This window comes from Helianthus annuus, chromosome 9 (assembly GCF_002127325.2).
Source record: "Helianthus annuus cultivar XRQ/B chromosome 9, HanXRQr2.0-SUNRISE, whole genome shotgun sequence".
In the NCBI taxonomy this organism is placed as follows: Eukaryota; Viridiplantae; Streptophyta; class Magnoliopsida; order Asterales; family Asteraceae; genus Helianthus; species Helianthus annuus.
In genome coordinates, this window is record NC_035441.2 from 51,573,822 (window position 1) to 51,595,467 (window position 21,646).

Below are 21,646 nucleotides of genomic sequence, written 5' to 3' on the forward strand. Positions count from 1 at the left end.
TATTGTACGTTAACCGGCCTCTATATATATATATATATATATATATATATATATATATATATATATATATATATATATATATATATATATAGGGTAAGGTTCATGCGAGAACCACCTTATTGCGAGAACCGCGAGAACCAATCTGAACACAAACTAAAATAGCTAAAAAAACCTAAAAAAACCCTAAAAAAACCTAATCCCCACCCCCCAAAAACCTAACCCCCCCCCCCTCCCAAGCTAAATGCTAAAAACTAAAACCCTCAAAAAAACCAAAAAAAAACCTAACCCCCCCCCCACCCCCCCCCACCCCCAAAACCTAAACCCCCCTCCCCCACCCTCCAAAAACCTAAACCCCCCACCCCCCAAGCTAAAATGCTAAAAACTAAACCCCCAAAAAACCTAAAAAATCTAAAAAGATCTAAAAAAAATCTAAAATTTTTTTTTTTACTATTTTTTATGTTCAAATCGCTACTTTTAGTAGCCAAAAAAAATTTTTTTTTTTTTTTTGGATACTAAGAGTAGCGATTTTTATATAAAAAATAGTAAAAAAAAAATTGGGTGTTTTTTAGATTTTTTTAGGTATTACTGTTTGTGTTCACACTGGTTCTCGCGGTTCTCGCAATAAAGGGTGGTTCCTAACGGATCTTTGTCCTATATATATATATATATATATATATATAGAGAGAGAGAGAGAGAGGAAGGTTAACGTACATTACGGCTTAACGTACATCACGTACGACAGGTAATTACGCACGTTCATTTTAAAATCACGCACGTTATAACTCAAAAATCCAAAATCACACATGTTGAAACACAATAATGACGCATATTGAAAACATTAATCACGCATGTTATAGAACAAATCACGCACGTTGTTGTACGTGAAGTACGTTAAGCCGTAATGTACGATATACTTTTTCTATATATATATATATAGAGAGAGAGAGAAAGGTTAACGTTCATTACGGCTTAACGTACATCACGTACGACAGGTAATTACGCACGTTCATTTTAAAATCACGCACGTTATAACTCAAAAATCCAAAATCACGCATGTTGAAACACAATAATCACGCATATTGAAAACAGTAATCACACATGTTATAGAACAAATCATGCACGTTGTTGTACGTGAAGTATGTTAAGCCGTAATATACGATATACTTTATATATATATATATATATATATATATGTGTGTGTGTGTGTGTGTGTGTATACAGTAGTGGAGAGTTTGTAGTTTTTTTATAGAAATTTTTAGGTACAAACTTCTTCGACTCCCGGTCGGAAATCTCAAGCTTCGCCACTGCCTAGCCATATAACTATAATATAAGTATAAATAATGAACGAGTAAAATTCTAGCTTTAGACAAAGAGTTCATAAAAAAATACAGCTTGAGGCTTGAGCTCTCGTAAGTTAAAAAGTCGTTCTCATACACCCTTGGGGGAGCGGATAAGAAGAAGAATACATGAAAAGCAATGAGCATTTCTAATACACACTCAATGCTACACAATTTCATCATCATCATCTTGACACAATACTAACATTTAATGTTATCAAACTAGCAAGAAATAACCCCCCAACCATTTTCCCTAAAATCTCAAAATATTTGTAAATTTCAGCCCTTAGTTTCTATGATGACTATGTAAGAGCATATAGAACAAACTTCCTATCATCAATGAATGTTACAACTTCTGTCTTTTTAGACATCTGAACTACTACAAGTTGGATTTTGAACAAGATTGTTCCCGCCAAAATCTCCATCCAGACTCATCTGTTGTACTTCTTGAGGTGACAAGATTTTTATGCACCGTACGCAACTCACAAACTCCCTGTACCAATCATAAAATATTAAAAAACGGGTCAATATCTTTAAATACATTTGATGCTTGTTTGTAGCGAGATCGAGTTGGTTTGACCCATTAACACTTTTGTCCTTTTCTTGCATGTTACCAAAAAAAATAAATAGCTAATGTGATTACAAAAAGACAATAATCTATGTTTTGGAGTTAAAAGGGTTGTAATATATTGGTTATCATCAAATTTAAAATGAAAACAAAAAAAAATTAGCGGGTCAACCAAACCTAACCCACGCCTGTTTTTTTAAAACAACTCATTTTGGCCGGTTACCCAAGGTGTTCGTATAAGGGTGTGAATTTCTAACACGACCAGAACACGACACGAACCTAACACGAAATTCATGGGTTTAGGTTTTAGTATAATTGGAGTTCTGGTCATGTTCAAGTGTTTTTATGTCATAAGTTAAATTGGTATTTTATGTAATAGTTATAATTAAAAAGAGTACTTGACATAAGATTTTATAACTGAAATGTAATTGTTTTATATACATTTGTATATCTTTTGTAAATTTTATTTTTAAAATAGAGTTAATTACTGTTTTCGTCCCTGTGGTTTGTCAAAAATCACTATTTCAGTCCATTAGTTTAAAAATTGCGATTTCAGTTCCTGTAGTTTCACTTTCGTAACCATTTCAGTCCCTGTGGTTTCACTTTCGTAACCATTTCAATCCATTTATTCTGTTAGTACAGGGACTGAAATGGTTACGAGGTGGACTGAAATGGTTACGAAAGTGAAACCACAGGGACTGAAATCACAATTTTTAAACTAATGGACTAAAATAGTAATTTTTGACAAACCACAGGGACGAAAACAGTAATTAACTCTTTAAAATATTAATATGCGAAAAAATATTAAAAAAAATCAGGTTAAACGGGTCGTGTTCGGGTCAACCGGCGAATATACAGGTCGTGTTCGGGTTCATGTGTTTGACACGATTTCGGGTTCGGGTCAGGTTTAGGTTCGTGTTCATGTAAAATTTTTGGGTTCTCGTGTTGGACCTGCCAACCCACAAACACGACTGATTTAGGACCCCTACATGTGTATGTATAAGAGAAGAATATGGACATACTCCCATGGGTCGTCGCCAACTAGGAGAACATCACTTTCATGATCTACATAGACAAGTTTCCATCCAACTCGTTGCCTATCCTCCAGTTGACCCTCTATCCCGAACCGTCGAGCCAGGTCTTGTTTAAGCTCCTCGTAGCCCGAATAAGCCGAGATATCAATTGATCTTCCCACAGCTCCACGCTTATAAACCTGCACATATAATATAAAAAGTCAAAGTCAACTCCCATGATCCACAGCTAGGAAAATAAACTATAATATATTAATAGGGCTGCAAATGAAGCGAACGAGCACGAACAACGCCTTGTTCGTGAGGGAAATAAATGTGTTCACGAACTGTTTATGAACGCTTACCGATCGAGATTTCTTGTTCGTGTTCATTCATTAAGGAATTGAAAGTGTTCGTGTCCGTGTTCGTGTTCGTTAATTAATTTTAGGTAACAAACACAAACAAAGTTCATGAACACAAACGAATTTTCATGAACACAAACAAACACAAAGAACGTTCGAGAAGACAGCATCAACGATGAGGTGGTGATGAAAATTTTCTAAAGGTGGTGATTTGCAAAGGTTGTGAGCCCGAAATTGTTAAAATGTATGTAATATAACATACACTAATATTTATTAAAATATTTTATTAGTGAGAAATTTGAAGTATTTAAATAAAATATAAAAAAACTATCAAACATAAATGAATACGCTACCGTGAACGTGAACATAAATGAACGAACGGGGCCTTTGTTCATGTTCATTCATTTAACTAAACGAACAAAATTTCTTGTTCGTGGTTGCTCATTTATTAAACGAATGAACACAAACGAACTTTCCGTCGCACGGTTCATGAACTGTTCACTAAACGATTAGTTAGTTTGCAGCCCTAATTATATATACTCAGTCGGACAGCAAACCTTGGTATATGTCCGCTTTCGTTGAAACTGTTGTGGCGGTGCGGCCCATACATCACTATCCAACAAGTTACTATCGTTCAACGTGGAGTCAATGGGACTAAAATCCATATCTGGAACGCCAAATGACTGAGTCTGAGACATCATGCCTCCAGTTGACCCTTTTGTGGTCAACGGGTCAAGTATCATTGATGGCATTCCAAAATTATTATTATTATTATTATCAATGTTTACCCCTGTCGGAATTTCTGTTCTGGGATCATCTGATTGCAAATGATGATCGCTTCGAGGAATGCTAACCGAAGTGGCGGAAGACGAACTGTCCAAGAAGTCCATCTGGGGGGCGTTAATATTGTTGTTCAAGTATGTAAGTGGGGACAAAAATCCTTGATGTTGACTTTTTGAGGTGTTGACATTTTCCGATACACGTTGACTTTCTATACCGGTATTCATCATGATCTCTTCACCACCGATGGTTGCATTAGCGTAAGATCTACCATTAATCATCGATGAAACCATGGTTGTTGGGCAGTTATTAGTTGAAGGTGACGTGGAGCATGACGGGACATCATCGGTGATCCCAGATTGACCGCCACCTGCGGTCCACATCTGATTGGTTGGATGAATCTTTTGTTGTGTAGAAAGATGTGAAAACCGAAGATTTGCATGGCTGTTGCTTCTTGACATTTGTTGAGACAATGGTGTGTTTGTTTCAGCTGGCGTGTCGATTGTTTGACTTGTGGATAATGACTTCGAAAAACTTTGACTTTGACCAACATCCACCGATGGCTTTTCGTGATCTTGTTGTGGCGCGGATTGCTGACCCAATAGCGATTGTTGCTGCTGATGAAACTTTTGTAAAAGTTGAATAGGAATTTGACTAATTTGTTGATCCGAATATTGTGGCGGCAACAAGCTGTTCTGTTGACTTTGACTTTGACTTTGACTCACGGCTGCCACCTGCTGCTGTTGTTGAAGGCTTCTGTATGCATTATGGCTCTGCATCGATGACGGTTGAAGTAAATTCTGAGAATGAAACTGCGACTGAATTTGGTTTTGCGGCAGCGCTTGACCGATGACATTTTGTCGATTCAGTTGTTGACTTGGATCGGTCAACTGTTGATGAGGCTGCATCATCGAGGCTTGTGGCAGTTTCTGTAACGGGTCAAGTGGCATTGTTGACCTTTGACTATTGAACTGCAAGTTGTTTTGAGTAAGTGCTTGTGCTGCTCCGTAGTTTTGCAAAACGGATCCAGATAACGGGTTCAAGCAACCGGGTTGGACCGAGCTAGCAAGTGAAGAGCTTTGCTGCATGTTCATCCACTGGACCAAACTTAAACCGGAATCTTTCGTAGACATATCTTCACCCAACCAGGGCATGGTTGTCCTCTTGAATAAATTGTCAAGGTCCCCTGATTCATCATCTGTATGTTTGTAACGGCGGTCATTACACCATCACAAAAGGTTAAAAGATTGTTCAAAAAGTAATTATTGGTTTTTACTTTTATACTTTTTACGTATTTTTATATTACTAATAATCATTTGTTGACTTGAGAGTTACTACTCTTCAAGTTCTAATCATACTTTTGGCAGTACAACAAAAGAATATAGCCACAAAGTACAACTTTTATGTACTTCTATGATTGACTTAGGGTTGCAAATGAACCAAACAAACAAGGTCTTGTTCGTGTTCGTTTGTTAAGGAGGTGTTCGCGAACTGTTCATGAACACTTATCGAACAAGCCTTGTTCGTGTTCGTTTGTTAAGGAAATAATGGTGTTCACGAACTGTTCATGAACACTTATCGAACAAGGTTTTCAGTTTGTGTTCGTTCACTAAGGAAATGAACGTGTTCCTGTTCGTTTGTGTTTGTTCATTAGTTTTAGGTAATGAACGTAAACGAACACAAACACAAATAAATGTCACGTACACAAACGAACGTTCCTGAACACAGACAAATGTTCATGAACGGAAACAAACATATATTAAAAGGTATATTATATGCAATACACTAATATTTATTAATAGAGTAATTGCCAAAATCGTCCCTGAGGTTTGGGCATGTTTGCCATTTTCATCCAAAACAACTTTTTTGTACAATATAGTCCTTCACTTTTAGGATTTTTTGTCATTTTCATCCAAACATCTAATTTGCTTTATTTTTTCTATCAAACATTTGGATGAAAATGGCAAAAAATCCCAAAAATGAAGGACTATATGGTACAAAAAAGTTGTTTTGGATGAAAATGTCAAACATACCCAAATCTCAGGGACGATTTTGGCAATTTACTCTTATTAATATATTAGCGGGAAGTTTGAAGTATTTAAATAAGATATAAAAATTAAAAACTCTAAAGAACTATCGAACACAAACAAAGATAGGAACATAAACAAACACGTTAATGAAGGTTCGCGAACATAAATGAACGCACACGGCCTCAGTTCGTGTTTGTTCATTTAACTGAATGAACAGAATTCCTAGTTCGTGCCTCGTTCATTTAACTAAATGAACAACGAACGAACACAAACGAACTTCTCACCGAACGGTTCATGAATTATTCGCCGGAAGCTTGGTTCGTTTGCAGCCCTAGGCAGACAATGCCCAAGAATTTGTATAGAAATTTTTAATCAAACCGATTCAACGTACCTAGCATTCCTGGTTGTCGTGGACGCTTTGGTCTGTAGAAAGGAGGCGTTGGACATATGAAAAAGGGAGCGGTAACGGGTTCAATCTCCCAAACTGAAACACGAGTTCGCCTTTCCCCGCCAGTCGACTCATCCCACCCAACCTACTTGCAAACATTGAACGATTATAGCAATAAGAAGTACTATACGTGTGAAAAACAAATCCATACAATTCACTTATGAATGGGTTGATTCGGGTTGTCTCCTTTTATCCCTTTATGAGACAAACATGAAGTACATAAAAATAATATAGCTTGAAAGAAGGCACTAATAAGAGTAAAGTACATGGATGGTCCATGTAGTTTACCAAAATTTTGGATTTGGTCCCTAGCTTTCTAAAAGTACACGGATGGTGATGGTCCCTGTGGTTTGCTCTTTGTAACGCACTTAGTCCCCAGCCAACAAATCTAAAGGTTTTAGCATGTCCAAGTTAGGGACTAAATGCTTTACCAAGTGCAAACCACAGGGACCATCCATGTACTTTTGGAAAAAGTTGGGGACTAAATGCGTTACAAAGTGCAAACCACAAGGATCATCCATGTTAGGGGTGTTCATCGAATCGAATATCGAATTTTCGAATTTTCGAATTATTCGAATCGAATTGTTCGAATAATTTTTATTTTTCCTTGAATTCGTATTCGATTCGAATTCGATTAAAATCTATCGAATTCAATTCGAATTCGTATTTGAATAAAAAACCCAATTCGTATTCGATTAAAATTTCGAATTCGAATCGAATTCGAATAAATTCGATTTAATTCAGATTCTTTATAATATGTAAAAAACTATCAAAATGAAACATAAATTTTAAAGCAGCCATAAAGCACGATATCACATTAAAAAGTTTCAAATAAAGTACCACAAGTCTAAAATTCAAAACGAGAAGTCGGGAATAATCACTCCACATTACAAGTTAATATTTTTATGTTTAGAAATCTATTGATAGATTTGTTAATTAGGTTTTACTTATGGGTCATGTAATGAGTTTGGTAATGGGTAATTTTAATACTTGAAAATTTTTTTGAAAATAATTTATAGTATAGCTTAATAAAAGTTATATATTTATTATATATAAAAATAATAAATAAAAATGTATAATTTTTATTCGAATTTCGAATCGAATTTGAAATTATAAATTCGTATTCGATTCGTATTCGATTTACTTGAATCGAATTCGAATTCTTATAATCGAAAGGAATTCTTGATAATCGAATCGAATTTAAACTAATTTCGAATTTTTCGAATTCGAAACGAATCCTGAACACCCCTAATCCATGTACTTTTGGAAAAAGCTGGGGACTAAATGCTTTACAAAGTGCAAACCACAAGGACCATCCATGTACTTTTGGAAAAAGTTGGAGACTAAATGCGTTACAAAGTGCAAACCACAAGGACCATTTGTGTACTTTTAGAAAGCTAGGGACCAAATCCAAAAGTTTGGTGAATCACAGGGACCATCCGCGTACTTTACTCCACTAATAATTTATAATTTTTTTTCTAAAATTTAAACAAAACGTATTTTAAACCCAAATTGTATGAAAAATACCTGCAGGTTTCGCCATTGTGAGTTCTTCCAATTAACAGGATCAAGATCACTAATGCCCGTAACTGTACCCATATACCTGCAGTTTAAAATCTTTGTTTAAACTTCTAGCAATTTAGAACAAGTTTTTTTAAAACACTTATTGAACCGATCAAGGTAAACCGCTACCTTCTAGTCCCCGATTCTTCGGTTTCAAACATCATCCGGAACCGCATGCCGAGCGATATTTGGTTACTACACACAGCTTTATAATACTTGGCTAATGGAATAACAAATTCCGACGGACTAGCCCTGTTTTTTAAAATACGAATTAATATTTCGACGATTTCTAGCTCATTTTATTTATGAATATTAATTAGTTTATACAATTACCTCGGATTATAGAACACAGTGAAAGGGCTGTTGTTTGCAGCTGCATGAGCAGCAGCGGCCAATATTCCAATATGCATACTATCACTTGATAAAACCGATGAGGATAAATTCGCCGGTTGTCTGTTAGCTCGTCTTATACCCAACAGCAGCTGCTGATTTTCATCCCTATTATACGGCAAATAAAATACTAAACGAAAAGTTGATAATTTCAATTTTTTATACACATTTTTATAATTACATAGCAAGTAGCATGTATTTAGTGGCATTACCTTATGAACAAGACCGCGTCTCCAGCGAAAAGTTTTTTTCCGCTAACAAATAGGCTCCAACCGGTCGTGAGCAAGTGACGCTTTGGTTGTCCTATTTTATATGATATGAATGTTATCATCGATTCCAGTAAAAAAAGTTAGAATTATTAAGATTTGTGACATTGATAAACTTACCGCGATAAATATGACGAAATGTCCATTGGGTATCATGCAAGTCCCTTGCTACAAGTTCTTGTACAGGTGGTTGCATTGAAAAATCCTATATAGAAAGAAATTAGTGAAGTAAATAGTTCAAGAATTAACTAAGAAGGAAATAAATCAAACGGGTTGTGTTTTTCAATGCGTAAGTTATTTCAAACCGTTTTATTCAAGAAATTAGACTATATTTTAATAATATAGTTTCTATAATCATACTCATACGACTATTTATAAAAAAAAAAAAAAAAAGTTGCAAAACTTTTGGAGAAATAAGTGTTACGGGTCAACTAGATTTAAAGATTATGTTTAGGGCTGTAAACGAACCGAATGAACACGAACAAGGCCGTGTTCGTGTTCGTTCGTTAAGGAATGAATGTGTTCACGAACTGTTCATAAACACTTACCGAACGAGAATTTCTGTTCGTGTTCGTTCATTAAGGAAATGAGCATGTTCGTGTTCGTTTGTTGTTGATTTTAGGTAACGCAAACAAACGTTCACAAACACACAATCATGGACACAAACGAACATAGGTATATAATATATAATACACTAATATTTATTAAATATTTTATTAGTAGGAATTAGAAGTATCCAAATAAAATATAAAACTAAAAAACCCTAATGAACTATCGAACAAAAACGAACACGTTATCACACGTTCACGAACACAAATGAACGAACACGGCCTCCGTTCATGTTCGTTCATTAAACTAAACGAACAAAATTTCTTGTTAGTGTTCATTCATTTATTAAGTGAACGAACACAAACGAACTTCCCGCCAAACAATCCACGAACTGTTCCCTGAAGGTTCGGTTCGTTTGCAGCCCTAAAAATTGTTACAAATACAGATAAGGTAATTAGCTCACCAGAGGAGGGAATATTTTTTCAGCTGCACGGCGAGGTACAGAGAATCCTCCATGAGTGCTCGTATCACTAGCCGTCAATGTTTTGCAAAAAAACTGTGTTTGCGGCTTATTTATTTTCATAGAAAGATCTGACCTCAATAATGCCTCCTTGTCAAACTGTTTAAAGATCATAAACCAAATAATATGATCTGATTAATCAACGCTAAAAAAATCAGCTAAACGAGTTAGAACACACATTAATCATGTGCGTACCGAAGGAACAGGCTGGAGCGTCATCTGAGCATATACTTCATCTGTTTCGGGGTCCGCCTAAAAGATTATAATGGAAAATAAGTGAGGACCAAAGATTTTATCCGATAATATGCTGAATGGTTATATGAATAATAATCTGTGTACGTGCAACGTGACGCTATGAAGGATGCATAACAGCTTTGACTGGAGATTTGAATAGTTTGGAATTTGAGAATCAACGTCCTTTTTCATAGATGCCGCAACCTGTAAGCACAACCGTTTATTCAAATATAAAGTACATGTGTTTACTGTTTAGTAATTAGAATCACATAAAAAGTTGCAATATGATAGGTTGTTAAAGATAGTGTTTTGATGTGCTTCTACTGTCTAAAATCATAATAATTGGATATGTCATGGCACATCTTGTTATCTAACTAATTTACACTAGTTTTTTTTTTAGATCGCGCGTTGCGGCGAAACCGAGCAAATGATAATGTAAAATAAACGTGATTTGAAAATAAAGCATGTGGTTTAGAAAGCTAAACCATTAGAACGGTTTAGTTTATTATCGTATCGTTTTATGATACCAAAAAAATACTTTATTTAGAGTACAACTTCGTTTTTAACAAAACCTATAACAGAATGTCGGGGAAAAAATCAAGCACAACTACGTACTTAAGTTTTTAGAAAAAAGTTATAAACGTAAATTGTTAAAGAAGTATCAAATTTATCGATAAATTAATATATGTTCTAAAAAAGAAAAAAAATTATTAAAAAAATGGTATAGGAAATATATGGTTTTAAAAAAGGGAAAAAATTAAAAAAAAAAATGTTATTAAAAGTAAATATAATAATAAACTATTATAATATATTAAATAAAAGAAAAAAAAACTATATATTGTTGTAGAAATAAAGTTACTATTCATCTTCCTTCGTCAACAGATACCAAATAAATACTTTATTTGGAGTACAACTTCGTTTTTAACAAAACTTATAACAGAATATCATCGGGGAATAATCAAGCGCAACTACGTACTTAAGTTATTAGAAAAAAGTTATAAACGTAAATTATTAAAGAAGTATCAAATTAATCCATACATTAATATATGTTCTAAAAAAAGATTTATTAAAAAAATGGTATTGGAAATATATGGTTTTAAAAAAGGGAAAAAAATTAAAAAAATGTTATTAAAACTAAATATAATAATAAACTATTATAATATATTAAATAGAAGAAAAACAATAAACTATATATTATTATAAAAATAAAGTTAGTATTCATCGTCTTTTGTCAACAATATTTATATAATAGCAATATATATAATACAAAGGACATTGTTGTGAGAAAAGAGAGAGGCGCTTTGGCAAATAGCTCAAGATGTGAATCGGTATCAAAAACAGAAAACGAAAAGTGAATCTGGCTAAACACCCAAATTGCATTATTAGTTTAAGAAACTTAACTCAAAACTTGATTACAAATCTCTACCCAATACGCAGTATATATAGCTAACCTAACGCGTTAGACTATAACTAGGATTGTTCACATAATTATCCTAAAGACATCCAAACCTAAAGACATCCAAACCTAACTAGTTTCGGATGCTAGATAATTATCTAATCAAGATAGTTACAACTAATTATTAAATCATAATCACATTTAATAATCTATAATCATCCACTCTTTAAAACCCTCCTTGAGCCTTGCACACCAAGTCGGTTTCATTGTTCGGAATTCCTAACACAGGCTAGATGTTGGATCCACAAGGAATGTCCGACATCAAATATTGTCAACGTCTTTGAGGTGCATTGGCTATGGATGAGAGGAGAATTCCAATTATGTTACAAAATGGACGAATTGGTGAACTTATTTTACATTTTTACCCTTGATAGACGTTTTCGTAACAACAAACACGAAACTAAGGTGCAGTTTGTTTTTTAAGAGGTAAAATGTATGCAGTCTGCGGACCATATCTTCCAGACATCTGTAGAAGAAGAGGTGGACCAAACCTCTGCAGTCTGCAAGAAGAAGCTGTTTGTTTTTAATGTATGTAGACTTATAAAATAAACTAGTGGTGGTGTACGGACAGTGGTGGTGGGTGGTGGGTGGTAGACGTGGACGGTGGATGGCGGTGGTGGATGGTGGCAGTGTTGTAAAAATCGGTATTAATCGGCGCCTAGGCGCTAGTCGGCCGTTAGCTGATTAATTTTGAGCTAGTCGGACCATTAGTCGGTAGTCGGTCTAGTCGGCGCAAGGCGGCCCAAAGCGGCCCAAGTCGGCCAAATCGTTTCTAGTCGGCCCACTCTTTTTTAGTTCAAATCTGGCCCAAACAAATATTTTTAACCATTAAATACATGGCCCAAGTTGTTTAGTTCCAATCTAGCCCAAAAAAACATGTTTCTAACCCATTAAAACATATTCCATGAGGTCATGATGGATATGTTAATGTTTGAATGTTTAAATACTTAAATTGCTATGTATTCAGGGGCGGATGTACATAGATATAAGGGGTAGCCTCCGCTACGGCTTGGCGCTCCGGCGGTAGTGTAAAATTAGTGTAAATTTTGGAAAAATTTGACGTTTTTCCGATTTCGTTACCGCTTATTTATAAAACGTTACCGCTTGACGCGAATCCTAGATCCGCCACTGTATGTATTAAACTTCATTGTTTGAATTTTGAACTATTTTTAAGTATTATATTGATATTAATGTGTGTATTGAATGCTTAAATACTTGATTTGCTATGTTTTAAACTTAGTTGTTTGAATTTTAAACTATTTTTAAGTATTATATTGATATCAATGTACATGTGTATATATAAATTTAAAAATTATATATAAAAATTCCGATCCGATTAATCCTGATTAATCCCTAGTCAGTACTCCACCGCCCGACTAGCGCCTAGCGATCTCTACAACACTGGACGGTGGGTGGGTGGTGGTGGTGGACGATGGTGGTAGACGGTGGTGGTGATGTTTAACCCTCAGCAGACCTTAGAAAATCTTAAAAGTGATTGGACCAAGTCTGCACCAAGAAGAGCCCGCGCAAACGATTTTTAATGAAACATCTTCATAAAAACAAACATTTTGCAGATGGCAATGTTTGCGCGTGGTCTGCGCGGTGCAGACAGAAGAACCTGCGCAGATTTTTTTTATAAAAACAAACACCACCTAAATAACCCGATCACTTAAACAACAAAACATTATTATTGCGATTTCAGGTCATAATGGTCAGAAAATCAGTTTCAACATGGAAATCCTAACAACCTAATACAAGTCACCTCCTGACTAAAAGTCAATGGGGCAGTTCTATTTATTATAATTACTAATTGGATTAATACAAGCCAACTACTTTCTGATGGGTACTAACAACTATTCTAGTTCTACCATCAAAATAGCAATCATAAAATGATAAAATCCACACATAATTATAGTATGATACTGACAGCAATATGACATAAAGAAAATCTCATTTATTTAGAAGTATAGATAAAAATAAATGTAACATCTACATTATGATATAAATATGCTAGCTCTTTATGTAGCACCATAAGTATCAACTTTAATAGATAGTGACTTGTACCTCCTCATACATTAAGAGTCGTGTACTTTAAAATTGTTCCTGAAGTTGAAAAATTTAGAACGGAAATGACCTAATTGCCCTTGTCATCATTAACAGCCTAGCCTATGTGTACTAAAGGGAATTTGCAGAGAGAGATTCTCTCCCACCAACCATCACCATGCCAGTGACATATTACATTTGTTTTCATTTGATTCTAACTAATGAAACTGTCATGATTCTAGATATTAAAACCAGCTAATACCATATAAAAATAATAAATAAATTAATAAATCAAGGTATTTTTTTATTTTCTACGAAGAGTAACTCAAAATTCTTGTTATTAAAATATTTACACTTGTCACATACATAAACTTGTTAACTTTAGAGTTGTCAAAATTAAAGTAATAATAACTTGTTAACCCTTAAATTCATCACGTATTCAAACTCACAATTCCAATTATCATTAAGAGGGACATTTTTTCAAAACCAATATTACACTAACAATTGTGTGAACCACATAATACACATACATTATTTGCTCTAAATATAATAAATAACATAACACTATTTGACAACCTACCTCGCCAGTCGCCATCTACATATAAGTGTTTAATGTTTTTTTAACAGCAAATTTGGATCACTGATCATATCCATCTTCATTAGGTATAATGCCTATACACTAATTCAGGAGAAAACTCAATAAATATGAGAAAAAACCCCCTTGTAAGAATCGAACTCAGGACCAATCCCAAAGTCTTATCACATCCTAAAATGTCACTAAGCTATAAAGCAACAGGCTATAAGTGTTTTATTTTATCTCTACGGTTCTCAACATAATTATTTTTAAAAAGGTGGTAAGTATCCCTTAATCCTTATCATGAATAGGTGTAATTATTGTTCAAATTCCTCTGGACCCATCTTGGCATCACATGCTTGTACCGTACAACCAAATAAAACCATATCCTCCCATCCACCGCCATAAATAAATCAAATTCGGTGGCACACTTCACGGCCAACTTGTACGGTACAAGCAAACTTAATCATGCACAGAAAACCGTAAACTAAAATAGAAAATCATAAATCAAGCAACAGCGCACGTTAGCCAGCGTAATATAGCAAAAACTTATTAAACAAACCTGTTCACTGTGACCTTGAGGAAAGTACACGACGTGAGTTCCGGCCGCCGGTAAGTTCACCAGAGGTCCGGCACACGTCTGCCATAGCTCCGGATTAATTATACTCTTCTTCTCTCCACCTGTTCCTAAAATGCAACATTAAAAAATGTCATCTATTTCATTTCATTTCAACTAGACTTGTTTTAAAATATTTTTATTTTCTTTATTGAAGCTCGATTAAGATTAAGAAAAATATTAGAAAACATCAACAATAATTTTGTTTTATTTATTGTTATAACAATTATTCTTCTTAAATTTTCGTTGCACTGATTAAATTTATAACGTAAAAAAAAATGATTTAATAACAAAATATGAATCAAAGAGTTATTAACAACTCTATGTGAACCTTAGAAGAGTCTCATGATTCATAATTTAACAATATAAGATAGAATAGTCTGTTACAACAATTTTATTTTATTTATTTATTGTTAAAACAATTATCGTTGTACTAATCAGTTTATTTATTCAATATTCATGAAAACGAAAAATAAAATGATTTAATAACATGATTTTGAAGTTGTAAGTCGATGAAAACAAACCTTCGCACTGCGGATGCTCCGCCGTCATTAAACCGTTCACCGGCGCCTTCATTACTCGTTAAGAAAGATTCAAATAACTTATTATCGTAGCGTAGCGTTACAATAACTACCGGAAACTCATCCGTGTTGATGAAAAGTGGATATGATTTTGGTGTGAGTGTTGAAAAGGTGAATGTGGCGGTGGAGCGGTGGTTTTCGGTCGGAGTATGCCGGAAAAGGAGGAGAGAGAGAGAGAGTATATATTTTTATATAAAGATGTGGCCGGAAAAGGGGGACAAGAAGAAGACCGGAGGTACTTTAAAAAAGGAGAGTTTGCTGAGTGTTGCAGAGACCAAAGCTGCAGGGATGCCCCCACTCTCTCTTCAATTAGTTTCTCTCTCTACAAAGCTGTGTGTATATGTGGGTATGTGTTGTGGGGACGGAGGGGAAACAAAGGAGAAAGGGGGGCTTTCAAGGTTGACCAAATAAAGGGTATTTTGATAATTTGGTAATTTATTATTCTTTAAAACTTTATTGATTAATCATGTCTTTTACACTAGTTATTTTCTTCTTGCAAAAGTGTATTAACCTTTTAATACTATTTTTGATAATATTACATAGAGTTAAATGCCATTTTAGTTCATGTGATTTGAGCCATTTTTCGTCTGTGGGTTCAAAAAAAGTTTCATCGTTGCCATTTTAGTCCATTGAGTTAACTTCATCTATTATTTATGTTAACGAGAGGGCAATTTGGTGATTTTATAAGGCCGAATTGCCCTTCTAGTTAACAGAATTACATATAAAATGACCGAATTGTCCTTCTCGTTAACAGAAAAAATGAATAAAGTTAGGGTCCTAATAATAACACATGGAAAAAACTTATTTTCATATGGTGTATACGGGTCGTATACCCTTATATGGCTCGTATACACCATGTGAAAATAAGTTACCTGGTTGTATACAACGTATACGATTATTGTATACGCGCCGTATAATCTTATACGGCTCATATTACTCGAAAATGGGATTTTTCTCAAAGTAAAAAAAAAAGTCAACTACAGGACAGGAGCTATCAACGCGGGGATGGGTACAGAAAAGGTAAAAGATGATATTTGTTTCAAAGGGGAAAATTTACTTTAGATTCAGATTCAGGAAGCAGATGTGTTGATAACTTTCACTGTTTGTTTGTTTCAAGTTTTGATAATTTGTAATGATGTATTGATATGATTGATTGAATTAAATGCATGTATGGACTCAAGATAAAGCAGTTGGTATGTGTTCATATCAGCATTGTTTATCACCCTGTGTGAGCATTGAAAGCCCGACAAACAGTCTTGCAATTACTTCTTAGGGTAATAAATGGTAAAAAACGATTATATCTTGGACGTGGTTTAATCTTTTTAATCTATTAGAACGATCCTTGTTTTGTCACGTACATGCATTTAATTCCCAAATATCATTACAAATTCCACGTTTACATTGTGTAGTTATTCAGAATGTTTCGGATCATCATAGAAGACGTGTCGGGTTCTTCTGCTAGTTATTCGGAATGTTTCGGATCATCTTTAGTAGTGTTTGTTTTAGAACCTGATTCAGATTTAAACAATGCATGCCTCATTTCATCTTTTTTACTCTTTTCTTCGATTTCAACAAATCTTTTCAATAATCAGTAAGCAAATACACAACGGTTCTCCAATTCTAGATCATTAATGATGTATTGATATGATTGATTGAATTAAATGCATGTATGGACTCAAGATAAAGCAGTTGGTATGTGTTTATATCAGCGTTGTTTATCACCCTATGTGAGTATTGGAAGCCCGACAAACAGTCTTGCAATTACTTCTTAGGGTAAAAAATGGTAAAAAACGATTATATCTTGGACGTGGTTTAATCTCTTTAATCTATTAGAACGATCATTATTTTGTCGCGTACATGCGTTTAATTCCCAAACATCATTACAAATTCCACGTTTACATTGTGTAGTTATTCGGAATGTTTCGGATCATCATAGAAGACGTGTCGAGTTCTTCTGCTAGTTATTCGGAATGTTTCGGGTCATCTTTAGTAGTGTTTGTTTGAGAACCTGATTCAGATTTAAACAATGCGCGCCTCATTTCATCTTTTTTTACTCTTTTCTTCGATTTCAACAAATCTTTTCAATAATCGGTAAGCAAATACACAACGGTTCTCCAATTTCAGATCAGTAATGATGTATTGATATGTTGATTGAATTAAATGCATGTATGGACTCAAGATAAAGCAGTTGGTATGTGTTCATATTAGCGTTGTTTATCACCCTATGTGAGCACTGGAAGCCGGACAAATAGTCTTACAATTACTTCTTAGGGTAAAAAATGGTAAAAAAAAACGATTATATCTTGGACATGGTTTAATCTCTTTAATCTATTAGAACGATCCTTGTTTTGTCACGTACATGCGTTTAATTCCCAAACATCATTACAAATTCCACGTTTACATTGTGTAGTTATTCGGAATGTTTCGGATCATCATAGAAGACGAAACTTCAGCAACCATTTTTCCTTTTCCTTCAATTTCGAGAACATTCTCCCTAACATGATAAACGAAAGGGATTTCGAGCACTTGGTCGATGACATGATAGATAAAGATCTTGACACGATCATATCCATTTTCAAGTATTAGACTAGATAGTCCAAGATGAAATATATTAAAACCATTCAAACCCACCAGTCTACAATGTGTTATGGTGAGATTTTTCAAGTTTGCACAGTGGGAGAAAAGACCAGCACCTTTGTCAGTGGGAGAAAGGAAAGGGATTTCGAGCAGTTGGTCGATGACATGATAGATAAAGATCTTGACACGATCATATCCATTTTCAAGTATTAGACTAGATAGAAGACGTGTCGGGTTCTTCTGCTAGTGGTTTCTGTAACCAATTGGGAACCACATATTTGCTTCAAGATTTACTTCTGATGTCCAAGTTTGATCACATTTGGCTTCATCTACGGCAGTCCAATGACTTTCTTCCCACGTGTCTGCACCATGATCTTCATATTCTTGGTTCAATACCAACTCATCTTTAGTGGTGTTTGTTTGAGAATCTGATTCAGATACACAATGGTTCTCCAATTCCAGATCAATAAGCAAATACACAACAGTTCTCCAATTCTAGATCGGAAGATGTGATTAAGGTAAACGGAAATGGTGATTTCCTATAGCCATCATTTCCGTAGTCAAAGACGGTTGCGGTTTGCACATTCAATCTTCATTGCTTCATTAAAATTAACAAGGCGGTCTCGGTTGTATATTTTAGAGAGACCTTTAGGTACGGATCCTACAGCTGCATTTGGAACAAGAAGTCCAATAATCCATTCATTTCCTATTGTTGTCTCAACAATATGAATGTACGCAACGAATTTGACAACTGTGACAGCTTATTAAAAGTAGAAATCACCTCAAATCCTTTCCTGGTCAAATCACACAATATAAAGTTTAAACTTATGGTGTATTGTAGTTTGGAAAGATGACCAAATAGAGATCTAAATAACAAACTGTGGAGAACTTGTTTGTGTCAGGTTCTTCTGCTAGTTATTCGGAATGTTTCGGATCATCATAGAAGACCTGTCGGGTTCGTCTTCTAGTGGTTTTTGTAACCAATCCATTATCACCCTTGGTGGTTTCTGTACCCATCCCCGCCGATAACTAGCAGAATTGATAAATTACCAACACGAAGATCTCTGCGATCGCTAAGGTTTCCATCAATGGACTGATCAGTAACGTTACTCTACTAGTGCTCCGATTTAAGCGGCGTGTTCCGATCAACGTTTATCGACATTGTTACAGGTGATGAAGAGTTTAGAAACCCTAGAATGATTGTGTTTTTATTGGAAAAATGGGATAATGGAAAAAACAACCTTATACACGGCCCGTATACAGTTATACGGCCCGTATACATGTGGTAACACCAAAAACTTTGGTAAAACCTCACAAAATAAATCCATTGGGCGGTATAGTTTTACAGATCGTATACAAATGTATAATATTAAACCAAAAACATTCTCTGCGCATTCTCCTATTCAAAAACATTCTATACGGGTTGTATAATGTTATACGACCCGTATACACTAGGGGGTGTGAAAATAAGATATAGGGTGTGTGTAAATAAAAGGGGCCTAAAGTTAAACTAGTGGACTAAAATGACAACGATGAAACTCTTTTAGACTCACGGGCGAAAAATGAAACTTTTAGACTAAGCTGATAAAATAACCCAAACCACAGGGACTAAAATGGCATTTAACTCTATTACATAACATAAAACTTTATTTTTTAAATAAACTATATAAGTTAATAATGGAATTAGCCATAAAAAAAGTATTGTTTATTCCTCTAAAAGTACGATGTGGTTCTCCCTTCCTCCCATTTTTTTATAGTTTTCTGTTTTAGGGTTAGGATCAAATACAAAGGATAAAATAAATAAGAAGGGTAAGAAGGATTCTAGTCCATTGATCTTAGATTTGGAGGGTTGAGATTTGTTGTAGGGAAAAAAAGATAATAGAAAGGCATAAAAAGGAATCCTATATTTATGGATTTTCTCTCTCCACATGCAAGGCACATGCCAATTCCCCCATCGATTTAAAACGTCCATAACTTTTTCATACGACATTTTTTTTAAAAAAATTCACCATAATAACGAGCGTTTTTTTATCTTTAATATGAGTACCATATTATCATATAAAAATAAAATAAAAATTTTCATTTTTACTTGGTTTTTTTTTGCATTGTGTTAAAAGTTCAGGTCATTGTGTCTTTTAACTAGGTTTTGATCAGTAGAGTTTCTATACATTGTGTTATTATCAAAACCTATAACACAATGTTAATTGGGGATCTATCCATTGCGTTTTTTAAGAACCTATAACACAATATATGACACAATGAAGATGGTGTTATATCTGGGTTTTCTATAAATTGTGTTATTAGTTCAGGTCATTATGTTTAATATGTTATTCATTGTGTTTTAATATGTTGTCCATTGTGTTTTAATAATTTGTTCAATTTTTTTATTATCTTTGTTCATTGTGTTTTAGTTTGTTGTGTATTGTGTTTTTAGTTTGTTTTTCATTGTGTCTTCATCTGTTCTCCGTTGTGTCTTTTATCTGCTGTCATTAATTGTGTCTTTTATCTGTTGTCATCAATTGTGTTTTTATTTAGTCTGATACTTATTGTGTTATATGTTATCGCCATTGTGTTATACGTTATGGTCATTGTGTTTTAGTATGTTGTCCATTGTGTCTTTATCTGTTGTGATTGATTGTGTTTTTGATCTACTTTACATTGTGTTTTACATCATGTCCATTGTGTAATATACAACTGGGTTTTTGAAATTTTTTTTGAAAAATATAACAATATGGTACTCATATTAAAGATAAAAAACGCTCGATTTTATGGTATAATTTTTTTTTAAAATCAAATTATGTATAAAAAGGTTACGGACGTTTAAAAATGGGGGGGGGGGGGAATAACATGTGACTTGCATGTGCATATTCTCTTTCCTCTTGTAGACAAAATTACCCTTTTCATTTAATTCCTCCTAGGACACTTGTCACTCTCTGGTGGCTTCTTACACTTCTTATTTTTAAATACTTTATATTATAACTCAACCCTTCTGTTTAATGTAAATTACTAGGTTAGAATCCCATGTATTACACGGGTTGAATAAATGTTATTATATACACTAAATAATAAAAGCAATATATCTTTAAAAACCTTGTTTATTACATAATTTGAATAAATGTAATTTTATTAAATAATAAAAAGTTATCTCTTTAAAAACCTCATGTATTGTACTGGTTGAATGAATTTATATAAAATAAAATATAAGTAAAAATCGTAAGGGTAAAGAAGGGTACAATAAAGGTTTTTTTATATATAATAATCTTTCTAATTGAGACATGAGATATAGTACATGTATAATAAGATAAAAAAAAGAGTTAATTACATAGTTAGTCCCTGTAGTTGTGGTTTGCACAAGATAACATACTTAGATACTAATAGTTTAAAATCATCTTCTAGGGTATCAAATTTTCATTTTGTAACGTTTGAAGGTATTAACTTTTAGGGTATTAACATAGTTAGTCCCTATGGTTTGCACAAAATAACATACTTAGATATTAATAGAATATGATTTTAAACCTACAAATAACGTTAATACCTCCAAATGTTACAAAATGAAAAGTTAATACGCTAGAATGTGATTTTAAACTATTAGTACCTAAGTATGTTACTTTGTGTAAACCAAAGGAACTAACTATGTAATTAACTTAAACAAAAATGTGTGTAACATCTAAAAAATATCACAATAAAAATAGAACTAAAAATATAGCTAATTTCGTATAGTCTTCTAAAATTTAGGTTGTGT

General features: G+C 34.0%; 1 protein-coding gene across 2 annotated transcripts; it reads right to left on the reverse strand.

Moving 5' to 3' along the window:
* Nucleotides 1-1,379: 1,379 nt before the first annotated feature.
* LOC110877618 (auxin response factor 19) lies at nt 1,380-15,694 on the reverse strand. 2 transcript variants are annotated; one of them, XM_022125776.2, is made up of 14 exons: nt 15,271-15,694; nt 14,693-14,811; nt 10,163-10,261; nt 10,019-10,075; nt 9,767-9,922; nt 8,875-8,959; nt 8,701-8,791; nt 8,432-8,596; nt 8,228-8,350; nt 8,063-8,138; nt 6,479-6,620; nt 3,835-5,255; nt 2,928-3,118; nt 1,380-1,830 (listed from the first exon to the last, which is right to left on the reverse strand). In XM_022125776.2, exons 1-14 carry the CDS (start codon nt 15,320-15,322, stop codon nt 1,701-1,703), a joined length of 2,907 nt encoding a protein of 968 aa, XP_021981468.1. In that variant the 5' UTR covers nt 15,323-15,694; the 3' UTR covers nt 1,380-1,700. The 2 variants fall into 2 exon arrangements, with proteins under 2 accessions (XP_021981468.1, XP_021981467.1); XM_022125775.2 differs by having other exon boundaries at nt 14,693-14,817; nt 15,271-15,693.
* Nucleotides 15,695-21,646: the final 5,952 nt, after the last annotated feature.

What these genes read in the sequence shown, in the direction of transcription:
- LOC110877618 (XM_022125775.2), bottom strand. Translation starts at nt 15,322, where the DNA reads ATGAAGGCGCCGGTGAACGGTTTAATGACGGCGGAGCATCCGCAGTGC. An exon ending in GGAGCATCCGCAGTGCGAAG is followed by an intron (nt 14,818 to 15,270) that starts GTTTGTTTTCAT and finishes GTTGCATTTTAG; the next exon opens with GAACAGGTGGAGAGAAGAAG. An exon ending in GAAGAATCGGGGACTAGAAG is followed by an intron (nt 8,139 to 8,227) that starts GTAGCGGTTTAC and finishes TTTAAACTGCAG; the next exon opens with GTATATGGGTACAGTTACGG.